Source organism: Dendrobates tinctorius, unplaced genomic scaffold (assembly GCF_039654945.1).
Source record: "Dendrobates tinctorius isolate UK_male_01 unplaced genomic scaffold, ASM3965494v1 ptg000045l, whole genome shotgun sequence".
Classification (NCBI taxonomy): domain Eukaryota; kingdom Metazoa; phylum Chordata; class Amphibia; order Anura; family Dendrobatidae; genus Dendrobates; species Dendrobates tinctorius.
In genome coordinates, this window is record NW_027361713.1 from 11,889,540 (window position 1) to 11,911,104 (window position 21,565).

General features: G+C 44.6%; 1 protein-coding gene across 1 annotated transcript in view; it reads left to right on the forward strand.

Annotated features, from left to right (window-relative positions):
* SCUBE3 (signal peptide, CUB domain and EGF like domain containing 3) overlaps positions 1 to 21,565 on the forward strand; it is a 1,051,867-nt gene that overhangs the window by 502,620 nt on the left and 527,682 nt on the right. Inside the window, exon 16 of the mRNA XM_073575619.1 lies at positions 11,363 to 11,566. Coding sequence (XP_073431720.1) covers positions 11,363 to 11,566 — 204 coding nt within the window. The remainder of the gene's footprint in view (positions 1 to 11,362; positions 11,567 to 21,565) is intronic.

The following is a 21,565-nucleotide window of genomic DNA, read 5'->3' on the forward strand; positions in this document are numbered from 1 at the left end:
TTTTGTTCGACCCGACTTGGTCATGAAACCCGACTCGACCCGAAAAAAGGAAAAAGTCGTTCATCTCTATTTAGGAATGAAAAAGATAGAAAAAGAAATAGAAAAGAAGAAAGATTGAAGATGAAAAACAGGACAGGAAAAAAGGCAGAGAAAAAAAAAAAAATAAATACAAAGTCAGTCTATACTTACATTCCGTCTCCCCGCCGGGACTTTGCTCCGCTGCTCCTGCACTGCGGACTCTGATACCATGCCCGATGATGTCTGAAAAGAACAAAAATTATTTGTAGATGCAAATCTTTTGATCTCTACTTATCAAAAAGTACAGCAGGAAGATACTCACATCACACTCTGCTTGGGCCAGTTCTTCACGGGTCAGCCGATATTCATCCTCAGAAGACATGCTGCAATAAAAAAAAAGGCATTAGTACATAATACATTTGAAAGGACAGGCAGACATTAGGTACAATACTCACATTCTTGATGCTGCAGCTTGGATCCAAAATGTCTCTGGTGTGTGGCAGGCTGTTGTCTCTTCTCTGTGGCAGGCTGTATCTCCTCCAGGCTTTCAGTAGATAGTGGTCTGCCAGTGCGCACACCTTCTTTTATGTACACAAGTCCCAAACAATGTTGCTTTGTGTAGGAGGTGGTTTAAACCAGTGTCTAGACATTGTTTACTCAAAAATCGCATGCGCTCAAAAGCGCTGGAGTGTGCATGACCAAGCGCACACCAGCGACCCCATAGACTGTAATGTGATTTTTTTGGCGCATTCTGTGCGCACACGTGCACATGCGCTTTTTTGACGAGGTTGGGCGGAACAAAAAATGCAACATGTTGCATCTAGTGCATCTGGACGCACACCTGGAAAAAGTGCAGCGCACAAAAACACTGATGAACGCGTGCAGGCGCTAGACCATGCGCCCACAATGTTAAACATAGGGGAGCATGGCGCATCCGGCCGATAGCGCATGATACGCTGCGTGCTAAAACGCTAATGTGAAACCAGCCTTAGTGTGACAGCTGCCAAACATAAAAACCCGCTATAGTGTGTGCAGACAATCCCTGCGTGTTTATTGGCTCTCTAAAGAGTGCCAAACATGCAGGACAGGGACCCGAGCCTCCCCTGTGCAACCCCGGAAATCCTCAGCGAGCTCCAAGCATCTGGAGCAGCGAGATGTTCGGGCGAATACAGAGTAGTGGCGAGCATGCTCGCTCATCACTAGTAGTGTTCATAGTTTTTATCATTGAGAGTAAAAGTATGTCCATCATGGGAAGGGAAGATGAGTGGTAACTCAGCTTACAGGCATATTGGTTGTCACTTACATTTCTCAAAAACAAATATACCACATTCTTCAGACTGTAAGACACATCGGACCATAAGATGCACCCCAATTTTTGGGTTGGAAAGTAGGAAAAAATATATTTTTATAAGATGGGAGTCCGTCATATAGACCGAACTTAAGGTATATTACTTGGGGGCCGGCGGCAATGATGTGGGGTCACAGGAGGCATGGTCACTTCCTTAGGAAGCTGGCAGTGTCAGAAGTGGGGCAATGCTATGGGCCCTGGGTGGGAGGAGGGAGTATCCCAGTGGTGCGATGCTGCGGGCCTGGTGTCGGCGATGAGCAATCAAACTATAAGATGCACTCCACATTTTCCTCCCAAATTTGGGGGGGGGAGTGTATCTTATAGTCCGTAAAAGTATAGTAATATAGTGTCTTATACCTGGCAAAAATTATGGAATCACCGGCCTTGGAGGATGTTCATTCAGTTGTTTAATATTGTAGAAAAAAAAAAACGATCACAGACATGGCACAAATCGAAAGTCAATTCAAATGCCAACTTTAAGAAACACTAAAAGAAATAAAAAACACAAAGTGTTGTAGTCAGTAATGGTTACTTTTCTAAACCAAGCATAGGGAAAAAATTATGGAATCACTCAATTCTGAGGAAAAAAATATGGAAACACCCTGTAAATTTTCATTCCCAAAGCTAAAACCTGCATTAAATTAGATCTGCTTGTTAGTCTGCATCTAAAATGGAGTGAGCACACCTTGGAGAGCTGTTACACCATGTGGACTGACATGAATCATGACTCCAATACGAGAGATGTCAATTGAAACAAAGGAGAGGATTATCAAACTCTTAAAAGAGGGTAAATCATCACGCAATGTTGCAAAAGATGTTGGTTGCTCACATTAAGCTGTGTCTAAAATCTAGACCAAATGCAAACAACATGGGAAGGTTGTTAAAGGCAAACATACTGATAGACCAAAGAAGACATCAAAGCGTCAAGACCGGAAACTAAAAGCAATGTCTCCAAAACAGGAAATGCACAACAAAACAAATGAGGAAAGAATGGGAGGAAACTGGAGTCAATGTATGTGACCGCACTGTAAGAAACCGCCTAAAGGAAATGGGATTTACATACAGAAAAGCTAAACGAAAGCCATCATTAACACCTAAATAGAAAAAAAACAAGGTTACAATGGGCTAAGGAAAAGCAATCGTTGACTGTGGATGACTGGATGAAAGTCATATTCAGTGATAAATCGCGAATCTGCATTGGGCAAGGCGATGATGCTGGAACTTTAGTTTGGTGCCTTTCCAATTAGATTTATAAAGATGACTGCCTGAAGAGAACATGCAAATTTCCAGTCATTGATGATATGGGGCTACATGTCAGGTAAAGGCACTGAGGAGTTGGCTGTCATTACATCTTCAATAAATGCACAAGTTTATATTGATATTTTGGACACTTTTCTTATCCCATCAATTGAAAGGATGTTTGGGGATCATGAAATAATTTTTCAAGATGATCAAGCATCCTGCCATAGAGCAAAAACCGTGAAAACATTCCTTGAAAAAAGACACATAAGGTCAATGTCATGGCCTGCAAATAGTCCGGGTCTCAATCTAATTGAAAATCTTTGGTGGAAGTTGAAGAAAATGGTGCATGACAAAGCTACAACCTGAAATGCTGGTCTGGCAACAGCAATCAGAGAAAGTTGTAGCCAGATTGATGAAGAGTACTGTTTGACACTCAATAAGTCCATGCCTCAGAGATTGCAAGCTGTTATAAAAGCCAGAGTTGGCGCAACAAAATTCTAGCGATGTGCTGGAGTGTTTTTTTGTTGGTTTGTTTTTCATGATTCCATAATTTTTTCCTCAAAATTTAGTGATTCCATAATTTTTTCCCTATGCTTGGTTTAAAAAAAGTAACCATTGCTGACTACCACATTTTGTGTTTTTTATTTCTTTTAGTGTTTCTTAAAGTCAGAAAGTTGCCATTTGTATTGACTTTTGATTTGTGCCATGTCTGTGATGTGCTTTTTTACTACAAAATTAAACAACTGAATGAACATCCTCCAAGGCCGGTGATTCCATAATTTTTGCCAGGGGTTGTAGTCCGTAAAAATTTAGTAATTAGAATAGAACAAATAGAAATTTCTGCAGAATATACATATACCATTCTACCTACAAATAGCTATGCATGTACAATGTTGCTGGTTTTCTTTAATGGTATGTATACACAAAGGGGAAGATCTAGTTTTAAAGCATATTTTGTTGTTTCCTGATTGCTTTTTTTTTTGATTGACACATTTTGTGCTTATTTTTAACTCAATTCAACAAGTATGAAGCCTCTAGTAGTTGTTGAAACAAAAATGCTGACAAAATTCTAAAAGTAGCATCTTTTGAGCCTTTTCATTGACGCCTATTATAATGCCTGGACCATCTTTAGGGCGGAAACTGCATCTTTGGAAACATTAAGAGGTTAAAAGATGCTCAAAAAATTGAACTTTTGAATAGCAAGTTGTTTTTACATTAAAAAGGCATATGTTCATTCCTTTGAATGTTTACTTATTGCTTTTTCAGGCGTTTTTGGAGTGGAATTAGCTTGAAATCATTATCACTATGACATTATGTTTTCAGAAATTGAAGGTTACTAATTGTATAATTAAGTTATACAATTTTCCGTTATATTGTACATTGTGTAAAAATTAATTTATTGTTTACAAATTTAGCTTGTTTGAAATAATCTTTATGTTTTCTACTGAAATAATAATCTAGTCTTGTTCTGTTGGAAACTTGTATATCTCTTTAAAATAAACTTTTGTCACGATCCATTTTTGGATCTGTGCCAGATTCTGGATTCTCTTATATAAACCTTTTTTCCTATCAGGCCATCGGGGGTTAATATCAGTTTTTCCCCTGGTGGCCGCTGGTGTAATTGCATGGCTGGTCTGTTTGCTATGCAGGTGGTGACCCCTCCCACCTTCCTTTAAAATGTCACCAGGAGCTGCAGCTAACTGTTGGTGACACACTTCCTTTTGATACCAACCGTGAAGACTATAGCTACCTGGTGCAGTGGTGGTTCAGCTTATCAGGAGCAGTGCTGGTTCTGCTGAAAGCTCAGTTCAGGAGCCTTACTCTACTGTATGGTGCATTGCAGCAGACAAAGCTAAGTTTTGTTTTTTAGTTGATTTAACCCTGAGGTGTCTGTCTTATCTTTCCTTTGGTTTTTGGTGCAGTACACTTTTTTCCCTGTCTCACTTCCTGGGGAGGTGGTTGGGGGTTTAGCTCAGGGCTAAACAGAAGATAGGGACAGGTTGGTGACTTGGGCCTCACTACCATCAAGTGTACCCCCAAGTGAAGGAAAGTCAGGGCACCCCCTTAGCCTGAGGGGCAGTTCAGGGGCCCAGGTTCCTTGTCCCCTGTTTTCCCACTACTGCCCCATGACACCTTTAGGTGTTGAAGCGAGAATATATTCTACACTAGATGGTGATCCGATTCTATCACATCAGGTATTGTAGAGTCTCTGTTAAAATAAAAAATAGTTATATACTAACTTTCTGATGGCCCCCGATCTCCGCTCCACGCGCCCGGCATATTCCGGTCCCAGTAATACTTTAAGCGAAACACCGCTGATGACGTCGCGCTCTCGCGAGAGTGACGTCATCTCTAGGCCATTCGCGCAAAGCATTACTGGGACCGGAAGGTGCCGGGAGCGTGGAGTGGAGATCGGGGGCCGTGGGAAGGTGAGTATACAACCATTTTTTATTTTAATTCTATTTTTTACATATTGTCACCTTCCAACGGCCCCCAATCTCCACTCCGCGCACCTGGCATCTTCCGGTACCAGTAATGCTTTGCACGAAACACCACTGATGACGAGAGCGCGACATCATCAGCAGTGTTTCGCGCAAAGCATTACTGAGACCGAAAGGTGTCGGACACGCGCGTGGTGAGAGGAGGGAAAGAGTCCGGGGCCCGTCGGAAGGTGAGTATATCACCATTTTTTTATTTTAATTCTATTTTTTACAGGTTTATGGTACCTAGGGCCTGGAGGAGACTACGCCTGTCACTACGCCTGTCACTGATTGGTCGTGGACTGGTGGCCACGACCAATCAACTACGAGGGATTTCGGTTACAGACAGACAGAATAAGACGATTATATAGTAGATTATTTCTCATATGAACTATCCTTATAGTATTTGTAAATTGTGCTATTGCTAAACATTAACCCCTTAAGCCCCAAGGGTGGTTTGCACGTTCATGACCGGGCCAATTTTTACAATTCTGACCACTGTCCCTTTATGAGCTCATAACTCTGAAAAGCTTCCATGGATCCTGGTGATTCTACATTGTTTTCTCGTGACATATTATACTTCATGTTAGTGGTAAAATTTCATTCATATAACTTGCGTTTATTTGTGAAAAAAACAGAAATTTGGCGAAAATTTTGAAATTTTCCAAATTTTCCAAATTTGAATTTTTATGCCCTTAAATCACAGAGATACAGCACAAAAACAACTTAATAAATAACATTTCCCACATGTTTACTTTACATCAGCACAATTTTGGAACCAAAATTTTTTTTTGTTAGGAAGTTATAAGGGTTAAAAATTGACCAGCGATTTCTCATTTTTGCAACACCATTTTATTTTTACGGACCACATCACATTTGAAGCCACTTTGAGGGGTCTATATGATAGGAAATACCCAAAAGTGACACCATTCTAAAAACTGCACCCCTTAAGGTGCTCAAAACCACATTCAAGAAGTTTATTAACCCTTTAGGTGCGTCACAGGAATTTTTTTGAATATTTAAAAAAAAATGAACATTTAACTTTTTTTCACAAAAAAAATACTTCAGGTTCAATTTTTTTTATTTTTACCAAGGGTAACAGGAGAAATTGGACTGCAAAAGTTATTGTGAAATTTGTCCTGAGTACGCTGATACCTGATATGTGGGGGGGAACCACTGTTTCGGCGCATGGCAGACCTCAGAAGGGAAGGAGTGCCGTTTGACTTTTTCAATGCAAAATTGGCTGGAATTCACATTGGACGCCATGTCGCGTTTGGAGAGCCCCTGACGTACCTAAACAAAGGAAACCCCCCACAAGTGACCCCATTTTGGAAACTAGACCCCCAAGGAACTTATCTAGATATGTGGTGAGAACTTTGAACCCACAAGGGCTTCACAGAAGTTTATAACGTACAGCGGTATAATTAAAAAATCATATTTTTTCCACAAAAATGATCTTTTCACCCTCAATTCTTATTTTCCAAGGGTAACAGGACCCTAAAAGATATTGTGCAATTTGTCCTAAGTGCGCTGATACCCCACATGTGGGGGTAAACCACTATTTGGGCGCATGGCAGAGCTCGGAAGGGAAGCAGCGCCATTTGTCGTTTTTGGCTGGAATTGAGATCGGACACCATGTAGCGTTTTGAAAGCCCCTGATGTACCAAAACAGTAGAAACCCCCCACAAATGACAACATTTTGGAAACTAGACCCCCCAAGGAACTTATCTAGATGTGCGGTGAGCACTTTGAACCCCCCAGTGCTTCACAGAAGTTTATAACGCCCGGGCGTGAAAATAAAAAAATCGTATATTTTGCACAAACATGATCTTTTAGTCACCAATTTTTTTATTTTCCCAAGGGTATAAGGAGAAATTGGACCCCAAAAGTTGTTGTCCAAATTGACCTGAGTACGCTGATACCTCATATATGGGAGAAAACTACTGTATGGGCACACGTCGGGGCTCGGAAGGGAAGTAGTGACGTTTTGGAATGCAGACTTTGATGGAATGGTCTGCGGGTGTCATGTTGCTTTTGGAGAGCTCCTGATGTACCTAAACAGTGGAAACTCCCCACAAGTGACCCCATTTTGGAAACTAGACCCCCTAAGGAACTTATCTAGATGTGTGGTGAGCACTTTGAACCCCCCAGTGCTTCACAGAAGTTTATAACGACCTGGCGTGAAAATAAAAATATTGTATTTTTTCAACAAACATAATCTTTTAGTCCCCATTTTTTTATTTTCCCAAAGGTAACAGGAGAAATTGGACCCCAAAAGTTGTTGTCCAATTTGTCCTGAGTACGTTGATACCTCATATGTGGGAAAAAACTACTGCATGGGCACACGTTGGGGCTCGGAAGGGAAGTAGTGACGTTTTGGAATGCAGACTTCGATGGATTGGTCTGCGGGTGTCATGTGCGTTTGGAGAGCTCCTGATGTACCTAAGCTATTGAAACTCCCCACAAGTGACCCCATTTTGGAAACTAGACCCCCCACAGAACTTATCTAGATGTGTGGTGAGCACTTTGAACCCCCAAGTGCTTCACAGAAGTTTATAACGCCTGGACATGAAAATAAAAAAATCATTTTTTTCCACAAAAATGATATTTTTGCCCCCAATGTTTTATTTTCCTAAGGGTAGCAGGAGAAATTGGACCCCAAAAGTAGTTTTGCAATTTGTTCTGAGTGTGCTGATACCCTATATGTGGGGGTAAAACACTGGGCGCATGGCAGAGCTTGGAAGGGAAGGAGCACCATTTGACTTTTTCAACGCAGAATTGGCTGGAATTGAGACCAGACGCCATGCTGCATTTGGAGAGCCCCTGATGTGCCCAAACAGTGGAAACCCCCCAATTATAACTCCAACCCTAACCCCAACACACCCCTAACCCTAATCTCAGCCCTAGCCCTAACCCTAGCCCTAACCCTAATGGGAAAATGGAAATAAATACATTTTTTTATTTTATTATTTTTCCCAAACTAAGGGGGTGATAACAGGGGGGTTTGATTTACTATTTATGGCGGTTTTTATGTTTAGCAGCTGTCACACGCTAAAAGACGCTTTTTATTGTAAAAATAGTTTTTGCATCATGACATATTGAGAGCTATAATTTTTCCGTATTTTGACCCACCGAGTCATGTGAGGTCTTATTCTTTGCGGGACGAGTTGACGTTTTTATTGGTACCATTTTCGGGCACGTGACATTTTTTGATCGCTTTTTATTCCGATTTTTGGGACGCAGAATGAGCAAAAACCAGCGTTTCATGAATTTTTTTGGGGGGGTGCGTTTACACCGTTCCACATGCGGTAAAATTGATATAGCAGTTTTATTCTTCGGGTCAGTATGGTTACAGCAATACCTCATTTAGTTTTTTTTATGTTTTGGCGGTTTTATGCACTGAAAACTATTTTATATAAAAAATAATTATATTTGCATCGCTTTATTCTGCGAGCTATAACTTTTTTATTTTTTTGCGGATGATGCTGTATGGCAGCTCGTTTTTTGTGAGACAACCTGACGTTTTCAGCGGTACCATGGATATTTATATGCGTCTTTTTGATGGCGCGTTATTGCACTGTATGTTCGGTGGTATGATAATAGATCATTATTTTTTGCTTCGTTTTTATTTTTATTTTTTAGGGGGTTCGCTAAAGGGGTTAACTAATGGGACAGTTTTATAGGGCGGGTCGTTACGGACGCAGCGATACCAAATATGTGTACACTTTTTTTTTTTTTTTTTCAAAAAATGAATTTATTGGGGAATTTTTTTTTTTTTTTACTAATTTATTTAGCGATTTTTTAAAAAATTATTTTTACATTTTTTTTCTTTTTACTTTATTACATTGTCCCAGGTGGGACATCACTGTCCTGTGACAGATCGCTGATCTGTCACATCACAGATCACTGTGACAGATCAGCGATCTGTCACAGGCACTGCTGCAGACTTCCTCATGCCTGCGCTTTGCAGGCAGTGAGGAAGTTAGCTCCCTACAGGCCCCCGAAGGTCCCCGTCGCCATCTTGCATCCGAGGGCCTGTAGGGAATGAGCCCCTTGCAGCAGCGCTGCACATTGCGCTGCCGTGGGGGGCTCAGGGAAGCACGGAGGGAGCCCCCTCCCTGCCGATGCTTCCCTTTAACTCCCGATCGTGTTTGATCGCGGTGTACAAGGGGTTATCATGTCGGTGGCGGTCCGTGACCGCCCCTGACACATTGTGCCGGGTGTCAGCTGTGATAATCAACTGACACCCGGCCGCGATCAGCGGCGCTCATCACGTGAATTAAGTCCCAGGGCACATGGACGGGATAGTACATCTCATGGCAGAAAGGGGTTAAAGAATGTATCACATTCTAAAGTTGCTACTCAGTCAGGATGCGCCTAATCTGACTTGTGACAAGAGTTGAGCGAATTTTTCAAAGTTCGGTTCCGATTATGGTCGGCGGTGAATTTTGTCTTTGCAGTATTTGCTGAACACAGCCATATGTCATTGGAGTTCATTGGAGTAGAAATGAATGCAAATGTTCGTAGACAATTATCAAATATAAATTCAGCATGAATAAGGTACCAATATGGGACAAATATGGCAAATTCTGATTCGGTGACTGATTCCGAACATATTCGCTCAACTTTACTTTCTGAAATGCGCTTCAGGTGTTTGGTGGGTGAGCTTCATCATGTCATCACTACTATTATATGTATTATTTGCACTTTATGTAATATACATGCATATCATATTCAGGGAGTTATCTATTTTTGGCACTCCTAACTGAACTAGTCTGTGGACCATATTGTTAGGGACGGCGGAACGCACTAAATATAAAATAGAAAGTGCGTTCGGCGCCCGGGGTCCACCGTGCAGAGGTGTTAAACTGCTGCTATATAATGGCAGACGCACAATATGGCGGTATATCGTACACGGGTTGAACGTCACCCAGTGTGCACTGGGTGTACTCTGCTATGTTCCAGAGACGCCTTAAGGCATAAACATAAATGCCGAGCCTGTTGACCACACAGGTCTCAGCGGTGTGCACGCACGGTATATGGTCACAGGACTCGGGCCAAAGACTCAGGGTCGGTGTCCGTCTAGACCTACCGTGCGTGCGGAGTCGCTACCGCGGACGCCCCAAGTGCTGCTGACTGCAGCACGGCGACTGAACCAGCCGCTGCACGACAATGCCCAAGAGGGGGCACACTGTTGGACGCTAGCACTGTGTAGGTGTGCAAAGTGGCCTGAAGCGTGCCACTGACTGGCGCTGACTCTAAGACTAAGTCCCTATCCACACACGTAATATCAGAGGGAGGGGATCTTAATGAGTCATTCACAGGCACATGCATCCATCATCATTCACACAGTAGCAAGTAAAGTCTATACTAGCGCATGGCCGAGCGGTCATGCGGACCTTTTATAGCTATGCGGGACCTTCCAGATCTCTGAGATGGACCAATCAGATCAGGAGAAGGACCTGAGCACGTGACTCCCGGTCTTCAATGGGAGATCGTCTCGTGAGCGTGCCCAGTAGCGTGATGAGAGGACAGCCACTGGAGTGGCTTGCTGCAGGACAGCCTGCGCTGCTTTTGCTGACCCAGAGGTGGCAGTAACAACTAGTACTACAGAGCTGGTCTGAGACGCTGAGATTGCTGTGCAGGCTCCTGAGTGGTCGGAGGAGAATGGGAGACCGCTGGATGCAAGGCTCTGGATTCCTGCTGTGCAGCTGCAGGAACCTGACGCCTAACACGTATATGCTTTATATTGTACTGTTCTATTAACCATTTAAATATATTTGTAAACATATATACTTTTGCATATGCTGTTTTTATACAGTGATTGGTGTCCTTTTACTATGGGTTTTCCCTGCTGTCTAAATTATCTTTGTGTCTGTTATATTGGATACATATATGGTTTTTTTCTGCTTTCAATAAAAACTATTTTTATCATTTGTATTTATGATCCTGACACTTTTTTTTTTTCTAGTCTGATAGTGTTTCTGGGACTTTTCCCTTTCCACGGGTTGCAATTTTGTCTTTTTAATGTGTGAACTCTGCCTAACAATATCAATACTATTTACATGCTCACAAAATCAAAACATGTACTTCATGTCAGTGCTGTGTAAGCTGCCATATACAGTATCTAATAGCAGTGATATATTAGAATCTTTTTTATGTCTGTTTGTTAGAGTTCACATGCATAAAGTAATTGACATGTGTAATGTGTACTGTATATGCAAATATATTACTTTGTATATGTTATGAAATGGTGGATTTCTTCTTTTTTTAGCCAACTGTGGGGTAACATGCCTCCGTCAGCGTCTGGAACGGAAGATCAAGTCCATATTGAAATCTTTGAGGAAATCTATTAATCAGGAGCGATTTGTAATTCGCTTAGCATCTATGGAGTATGAGATTGCTCAGAAAGGAGTCACAGGAGCAGAAAGAGGAGAACGCTGTCTTCTTGGTCAACAACGTATGTGGGGCAAATGTGGTAAGAATATTGAAAACTGAGTGCATTTTCTGTCTGTGTAAAAAGAAATTGAAAGTGAAAAAAACTTGACAATAATAATTTTATACCAGTTGCTTAAAGTGAACCTGTCATATTAAAAACCGCTATTAACGTTTAACCACCCCTTGTAACTCTCTGCCACATGAAATTCTAATGGTTCATTAGAAAAGTACAAAGAGGGCCTGTATGCCTTTCTTAAAAATTATAAAATTACATGTTATGGCACCTAGATTTTGTGATGGTACATTGAGCCACATGTTAGTGTATAGGTTGAACTCGATAAACTTGTGTCTACAATTCAACCTTAAAAATTGTGAAAAAATGAAACACATTTTCATAGTGCAGATTTTAGTTGAGGAACACTTTTTAGAGTAGACCCTGGAACAGATCCAATTCTAGATAAAGACACAAGAATAGCTAAAAAAAAAATACAGATTAAACCCCAGGCTACATATCCCAGTCCAGAATGGAAAATATAGACCCAAGAGCAAATATAGACTTTTTTTATTAGACTACTTAAACTAATACAAACATCAACCAAAAGCCTCCAAATACAACCATAGTGTACCTACAGTTGCTAGTCCAGACATATCCCAAACAAACCACACAACTTATATAACATCTCCTAAACACATCTTTGTCGAGGGGTCATTCCTCAATTTATCATCTCTGTGTATGAGATGGTCGAAGTGAGACACTTTCATGTCATTGTGTGAAAGATTGTGTAACAACCCTGCTGGCATCACTGCATTGCCTCCCATCCCCCGCACACCAACTTACTCACTGCTCCGGGTCATGCTGTGAATTCTGTTTGCTGCCAGTCCTATGCTCTGTGCCTCTGCTCTCCTGCATGCTTCCTGGTTATGTGTGTATAGGGGGGCAGCACCAAAACTCTCTAGTTCTTATGCAGTCAGGGAGCACCTGTCTAATCTGTCCCTGACCAATTACCTAGAGCCCTTGACTATTTAGGCCTGCCCCATCCACTGGAACATTGCCTGTGCAATGTCTAAACTCAGTGTTTTGCTGCTGAGGAAGCCAGACCCTGTTCTGTGTATCTCCTTCTCTGGAGGAATATTTGGCGCCCCCAGGAGTATGGTCGCCACAGTGGCTTTGTCTTCCTCCAGGGGAGGGTAATGCCAGGCTTGGAGGCAATGATGGGTCTCTCTCACAGTCAATCCATACATGCAGCACAGTTCCACTCCAGGCCAGCAGGGGGAACTCTGAACCAGGATGAAGGGGAGGGGAGCTCCCTGAGGGCCGAGAGGAAGTGGTGGTCAGATAGTTTGCGGAGGGTGAAGTGTGCAGACATGGAGAACGAAGCTGAGAGGTTGAGCTGCAGAAGGCGAGCTCCCTCAGCTTGAGAGCGCACGAACTGGAGCCTGGTCTCCACGGTGGTACGGATACTAATAATCCTGCCACAGATACCAGAGGAGTAGGAGGCTGTAAATGCCCTGCTCCCAGCAAAGACTTGGGACACAACAGCAACTGAATAGAGAGCCAGGACTCAAGAGAGGAGTCCCAGAGAGAGGCTACAGATGTCTGTCATACAAGTGTAGTTCTAGGAACATCTGAAGAGAGGCATTTCAGAGTAACTAAGTACTGGAGTGCTTCACACCACAAAGCGCTAGGAAAGGAGCCTGCCCAGCCCATCTGTGAGAGAGAATCCTGAATTGCTTCCAGGCTAACCTGCTCCATACCATCTGTAATCAGGACCCTGGACTGCATATACCAAGTAAAGGTACAGAAACTGCAACCGCTGTGTCTTGTCTGTTCCCTACGCTTCCAGCATTGTTACATCCCCGTGCCGGGTACATCTACACTGCTCTGGGACTACAGCTCCACCTGTGGGGAGCTTTTACATCTTTGCTGCACCCTACCATCAGTCCCAGCGGACCTGTATGCAGCATTGGCCTAACACCATACTTGCCAAATACCACGGGTGGCGTCACAAACTATTCTACCATTAACTACATCTACCCATTGCTTGGGCGCCCATGGCCACGAACCGGGTCACCGCTGCTGTGACACATCCCCCTGACACCGGCCCGGTACCGAGTTCCCCACAGCCCTGGGAGGGTGACCCAATTTGGCATCACGAACAGGATCACAGAGCCCGGTATCCCCAGGTCCTGTGTGCCATAGACTGTGATTGTCACGCTGCTTGGCGTGTGCGGGAAAAAAAAGGGGCGGCCTTCGTGGGCGGGGCCTGCTGCAGTGCGCGAAGAGAAGTGCCGCGCGGGAAGAAGGACAGCGCGCGAGAGGAGGAGGAGGAGGAGCTGAGGCCTACAGCCGGCCTGTGGCACGGCCGCCGGTGAGCTCCCATAACCCCCGGCCCTAGCCAATGTTAACTAGGGGAAAGAGAGAATGTCCGATCCGAGCGGCAATGCCGCGGCAATGCAGCGGCGGCCGCCGGCGCCAACCCTGTCGCACCACCAGGAGGAGGGCCTGTCACACCGCCTGGAGGAGCACCCACCGCAGTGGTCCCCATCATGCCGCTGTCTATGGCCTACATACCGGGAGCGGCCTGGCTACCGCAGTACTTGGGTGACTCACATACCCTGAGTGAATTTAAAGAGAGACTGTGCAGCTTGTTTAAAGTTTCACCTCTGTCTGAAGACCAGAAAGTGAATATCCTGATTGGACAGCTAACGGGTGCTGCACTGAGGGAGGTGAAAGCCTGGCAGGCCACCGATAAAGAGACTGTTGCAAAGGTCCTGGCCAAGCTGAGGAGCACCTTTGACACCCGTACTGCAGCTGAGATCAAGATGCAGTTCTTTGGCTGTAAACAGAGGGCACAAGACAGTATCGGGGACTATGCCCTCAACCTGCAAGCAGTTAAGCAAGTTGATCCTGATAGTGTAAAAGAAGAATATAAACTGTTGAAAGAGTAGTTAATTGAAGGACTCCTGTCTAGTACCCACAGGGGGCAGCTGCGCATCCTAACCATGCAAACCCCTGATCTGAACTTTGCTGATTTCAAGGATAAAGCTATACAGGTACTGCAGGAACCCACTGACAGCCATCCAGCGCCCCAGAGGCACCTAGCGATCACCTACCATCATGAAACCATGCCTTGTCCTTCCATCCCTGTGGAGGCTGATGCCCAGACCCTGGATAAAGGTCCAACAGAGGAGCTGCGTCTACAGGTCCAGGAGCTGACCCAGGGAATGGCTGCACTTACCAAAACCGTGCAGTCCCTGCAGGAGTCCTCCAAAGAAAAGGTCCAGCTTGCTTCCAGTCCAGAGGATGTCCCTTGGCTCTGGAGGAGGAGAACCCTGCCACTTCGAGGAAGGAACAACAATCGCTATGAATGGATGTCCCATCTGTCGTCACTGCTACTAGGCAGGTCATCTTGCAAGGTACTGTCCTTTAAATGAGCAACCTCTGGGGCAGAGGGCCAACCCCCAGGAGTAGGTTCAGCAGGCCAAAGGAACTGGAGAGCCAAGTATGTGGGAGGGAGACCGATCCTTCCTGTGGTGATTGATGGCATCCCTATGAACGCTTTGTTGGACACTGGCTCCCTGGTGACCACTATGCCGTACATTCTGTACAAGAGATATTCGGCTGATTCAGAGCTTACCCGTGGCCCAACTGATGAACTGACAGTAGTTGCCAGTAATGGTTAGTCTTTACCGCAGATAGGATGTAAAGAAATTACTGTCAAAGTCGGGCGGGTAGAGTTAAAGTCTCAAGGTTTGATAGTTGTTTATATTGATCGACGTGAATGTAATCCCATGATGACTCTTGGTACAAATGTAATTGAAAACACTGGTCAACAGCATTTTTGGTGCCAAAGATATTTCATCGAATTTAGGGTATTTTTGGGGTGCTGATTCTGAATATGTCATCAGTTTTGCCAGATTGGCTCAAGTTTTTGAGATTTTTGGTATCTTATTTATAGCACTTGTTGGTAAATGCGACGCATCATCTCATTAATTTCTTTGGATTAGTACTTGAACTGAGCAGTTCTCAATATAGTTTTGTGTTAATTAGTGTTCTAAAAGTTTGTTCATAGCTTGATTTTTGCACTAACTTTATGTTGTTGTCTGTTTTCCAGTGAAAAGCATGAACTCATCATGAAGAAGTTGTCTTAACGATCCAGACTCATTCTGTTACATTTGTGGTGAATACACACTGCCAAAACATAGAAGAAACATAACAGACTTCGTAAAAAAAGTGTATTTTGCCTATTTTGGGGTTATGCTTGGGGACCAAGACAAGTTTTGGGCACCACACATAGTGTGCAAAGCATGTATCGAATTATTACGAAAATGGAGCAAAGGACAAAGAAAAAGCTTCAAATTTGGTGTTCCAATGGTGTGGAGAGAGCCAAAAAATCATCATGATGACTGTTATTTATGGTAAACACAGGTACAGGCACATCTTCACAATGAGGGACAGGCCTTCTTGCAGATTCCATGTTACTCCCATTTTCGTTTCTTATGCTTATTGAATCCTTGCACTTGCACTGCACAGAAATAACAGTCATCATGATGATTTTTTGGCTCTCTCCACACCATTGGAACACCAAATTTGAAGCTTTTTCTTTGTCCTTTGCTCCATTTTCGTAATAATTCGATACATGCTTTGCACACTATGTGTGGTGCCCAAAACTTGTCTTGGTCCCCAAGCATAACCCCAAAATAGGCAAAATACACTTTTTTTACGAAGTCTGTTATGTTTCTTCTATGTTTTGGCAGTGTATATTCACCACAAATGTAACAGAATGAGTCTGGATCGTTAAGACAACTTCTTCATGATGAGTTCATGCTTTTCACTGGAAAACAGACAACAACATAAAGTTAGTGCAAAAATCAAGCTATGAACAAACTTTTAGAACACTAATTAACACAAAACTATATTGAGAACTGCTCAGTTCAAGTACTAATCCAAAGAAATTAATGAGATGATGCGTCGCATTTACCAACAAGTGCTATAAATAAGATACCAAAAATCTCAAAAACTTGAGCCAATCTGGCAAAACTGATGACATATTCAGAATCAGCACCCCAAAAATACCCCAAATTCATTAAAATATTTTGGACACCAGAAAAAAAAATTTTTTTCGTTGACCTGTGTTATCTGTCCGAGGTTATTGTCTTGTTGCAACAGGTGGCTGAGACTGCTGGTTCCGGTGAACAACAAGTCCTGCAGAAGGAGATCCGAGCCCTGATGCAAAGGCAACAGGTAGAACTCTCTGGCGGAGAGATTGGCAGCGTCAGAGTGAGTGATGCTTTCCTCATTGTAATACGCCCCAGGAGTGAAATGTTGATATGGTGTCGGGCAGCAATAGGCTTTAGAGGGAAGGATTACCAGGCATTGGTGGAACCAGTATACTCCGAAAGCAGGCCCACTGCCCTGACAGCCAGAGGGGTGGTTGATGTACAAAAAGGGAGAGTACCTGTACGCCTTTTGAATTGTGGGGAGGAGGAAGCCACGATACCTCGGTACGCCACAGTTGACAAGCTGCTCACTGTTAATAACAACTCATTGCGGGCAGCAGAGCCTTTGGTCTCATCCGATCCGGTGGAGGACAATGGCCCTGTGAAGCAGCTAGAAGAGTGGTGCCAGCAACTGCAGGTGGGAACTGACTCTACACCTTCATACCAGAGAAATGGGGTCTACAGAGTGACACAAGAGTATGAGCGGGTATTCAGCAAACACCCACTAGATTTTGGGCAGGCAAAAGGGGTGCAGCATCATATCCCCACTGGAGACCATCCACCCATAAAGGAGAGGTACAGACCTATACCCCCAACACAATACCAATGTGCTAAGAGTATGTTGAAAGAGATGAAGGAACCTGGGGTTATCAGGGACAGTTGTAGCCCATGGGCAACTCCCATAGATTTTGTAAAGAAAAAGGATGGTACCATGAGAATGTGTGTTGATTACAGGAAAATTAACAGCATTACACATAAAGATGCCTACCCATTACCTAGGATTGAGGAATCCTTAGCTGCACTTAAAACTGCTAATTACTTTTCCACCTTGGATCTCACCAGTGGGTATTGGCAGGTTCCCATGGCAGAGGCAGATAAGGAGAAAACTGCATTTACTACTCCAATGGGTCTCTGTGAGTTCAATTATATGCCGTTTGGGCTCTGCACTGCTCCAGGAACATTTCAACGGCTGATGGAGTGTTGCCTGGGACACATGAACTTTGAGACAGTCCTATTATACCTGGATGATGTCATTGTTTTCTCCAAGACCTATGAAGAGCATCTGGAACACCTGGCTGAAGTATTTGAAGCTTTGTCCAATTTTGGCCTGAAGGTGAAGCCTTCCAAATGCCACCTACTGAAGCCTTAGGTACAATACCTTGGACACGTGGTCAGTGCAGAAGTTGTGGCACCAGATCCTGACAAGGTCACAGTCATCCGGGACTGGAAGAAGCCCAGCAACCTCCATGAGGTACGCCAATTCCTTGGACTGGTAGGCTACTACCGGAGATTTATCAAAGGCTTTACTGAGATAGCCACCCCGATGCAAAACCTTCTGGTGGGGCAGTCCAAGAAGGGCAAGCAGAAGAATTCCACGTTTGAATGGACTGAAGAACTGGAGAAGTCCTTCACCAGATTGAAGATGGCCCTCACCGGTGACGAAGTTCTGGCTTACCCAGATTATGACAAACCCTTTGTGCTGTACACGGATGCCAGCAACGTGGGATTAGGAGCAGTACTGTCGCAGGTACAGAATGGAAAAGAGAGAGAGTGATCTTCTACGCCAGCAGGAAGCTGCGTCCCACTGAGAGGAACCCTGATAATTACAGTTCTTTCAAGTTGCAGTTCCTGGCCGTAGTCTGGGCTGTCACAGAAAGGTTCAAGCATTACCTGGCTTCGGCAAAATTTACAATCTTCACGGACAACAATCCGTTGACCCACTTGGACACTGCCAAGCTAGGAGCTCTGGAGCAGCGATGGATGGCTCGGTTATCTAATTATGAATTTACTATCAAGTACCGAGCAGGGCACAAGAATGCCAATGCTGATGCGCTGTCCAGGATGCCTAATCTGCCAGATGCAGGAGAAGACCCTGAGGCTGTGGAAGAGATAGAATTGCCTCCCTTCCACCAGCCATTGGCGGCCCAATGTGCTCAGGGAGTGAGAGACCGGCGGTCTGGCTTGAGGGAAGTCACCCTGAACCCATTGCCCCATCATGACTGGGCAGATGCGCAAGATAGTGACCCTGCAGTCCGCCTGGTGAAAGAAATACTGTTGCAGGCTGACTCACGCCCAGATTCGAATGCTCCTGAAGAAACCCAGCAATTGTGGAAAGAGAAAGGTCGGCTGTTGATATATGAAGGGAAGCCGTGTCGGAGAAGTATCAATGCCCGCACTCATGAGCTAGTCTGGCAGGTAGTAGTCCCAAAGAGAGATGCATCAATGGTACTGGAGGCATACCACAATGGAGCTGGATACTTTGGATGGAAGAAGTTGGAAATATTGCTCCGAGAGAGGTTCTACTGGACTGGCATGAGGAAAGCCGTTGAGAAGTGGTGCTGGGAGTGTGGACAGTGTAATCTGCGCAGAAAGGATCGAGACAGCCAGAGAGCTCCCCTGCAGCCAATCATCACCAAACAGCCACTTGAGTTGGAGGCCCTAGACGATGTGAAGCTGGTTCCAAGCCGGTCAGGCTACCTCTATGCCCTTACCATTGTGGACCACTATTCAGGATTCCTGGTGGTTGTGCCTGTCAAAGATCAAGCTGCCAGGACGGCAGCCAGAGCGTTCCAACTGCACTTCTTTAGACCACATGGGTACACTGAGAGAGTGCATACTGATCAAGGTCCAGCTTTCGAGGCAGAAGTGTTTCACGAATTCTGTAACCTGTATGGTTGTAAGAAGATCCGGACAACACCGTATCACCCACAGACCAATGGCATGTGCGAGAAGATGAACCAGGTAGTGATAGACCTGCTGAAGACATTGCCCTTGGAGGAGAGGAACCTGTGGCCCGAAAAGTTGCCAGATCTGGTAGACCTCTACAACCATATTCCAGTGAACTCTACCAACTGTACTCCAGCATACCTGATGAGAGCAAGACCAGGTAGGCTGCCTGTGGATTTGGACATGGGAGTCCTGACGCCTGAAGTAACGTCGTCAGAAGCTGACTGGGACAAGGAGAGGCAGCAGCAGTACAGAAGAGAACAGGAGTGTGTGGAGAAGAGTCTGACCCAGGCAAGACAGCAGCAGGAAAGGCTGTACAATCAGAATGCACCTGCTGCTCCCTTTTCACCGGGAGAACAGGTCTTGAAGAGGAAGAGGAGATTGCATAAGCTGGATGATCAATAGGAGGCTGAGCCTTATACCATTCTGCCCTCGAACTTTGATAATACCAAAGTCTGCCTTATTAGCAAAGATGGAGGAGAAGCCTCAGCAGCCATTTCCAGAGATCACCTGAAGCTGTGTCCTGACTTGTTAAAAGAAATAGAGGAACCAGATAACATCCAGTCCATAGAGAAAGAAGAGAAGGTCTGCACAGTGCTTGGAGAGTTCCCTGCGAATTGGACTAGAGTTAATGATGCAGTAGTGGTACCAGTGTTATTTCCCCAAGTGGTAGCACAGGAAGACGGGACTCGAGAAAACCCTGAAGATCAGGAAAATCAGGTAGCAGTTGCCACACCAGCATTGGAGCCAGAGAACCCTTGCCCTGCCAGTGGTGAACCTGTAGTACCTATGGTGAGTCCAAGAGTTCCTAAACCATCACGTATCCCTGTGCCATGTAGAGTTACTAGGAGTGTATCTAGAGCAGTGCACACAACACCGGTAGTTAGAACCAGACAAACAGTTAGGCCCACTACAGTACCAGTGTTACGCAGATCCACTCGTACCACACAGGGTGTACTACCAGTTAGGTTCCGTATCTAAAGTAAAGTGTGAATATTGAAATTGAATGTAAATATGTAACTGTTTTTCAAGCTTTGCCTACAGGTAACCTGTAAGAGTTCCCTTTGAATTTCCTTGTTTTCTTTATGGACACTGAACCACAGGATTTGTGTGTGGTCAAAAACTTTATTTATAAATAGTCACCATTTGCCCAGGAAAGGACCATGGACATTGATGCTGGACTTATCATCATAGGACCATTTTTGAGCTCTTGGTTTTTGTACATTTTTCCCTTTTTCAATCTTGTACAAATATTATTGTTCAAATGTTTATATGTTATTCATGTTTTCTTTTGTTCAGCCCAGGAGTGCTGACTTGCACTAGGGGGGAATGTGGCGCCCCCAGGAGTATTGTCGCCACAGTGGCTTTGCCTTCCTCCAGGGGAGGGTAATGCCAGGCTTGGAGGCAATGATGGGTCTCTCTCACAGTCAATGCATACATGCAACACAGTTCCACTCCAGGCCAACAGGGGGAACTCTGAACCAGGATGAAGGGGAGCTCCCTGAGGGCCGAGAGGAAGGGGTGGTCAGATAGTCTGCGGAGGGTGAAGTGTGCAGACATGGAGAACGAAGCTGAGAGGTTGAGCTGCAGAAGGAGAGCTCCCTCAGCTTGAGAGCACATGAACTGGAGCCTGGTCTCCACGGTGGTACGGATACTAACGATCCTGCCACAGATACCAGAGGAGTAGGAGGCTGTAAATGCCCTGCTCCCAGCAAAGACTTGGGACACAACAGCAACTGAATAGAGAGCCAGGACTCAAGAGAGGAGTCCCCGAGAGAGGCTACAGATGTCTGTCATACAAGTGTAGTTCTAGGAACATCTGAAGAGAGGCATTTCAGAGTAACTAAGTACTGGAGTGCTTCACACCACAAAGCGCTAGGAAAGGAGCCTGCTCAGCCCATCTGTGAGAGAGAGTCCTGAATTCCTTCCAGGCTAACCTGCTCCATACCATCTGTAATCAGGACCCTGGACTGCATATACCAAGTAAAGGTACAGAAACTGCAACCGCTGTGTCTTGTCTGTTCCCTACGCTTCCAGCACTGTTACATCCCCGTGCCGGGTACATCTACACTGCCCTGGGACTACAGCTCCA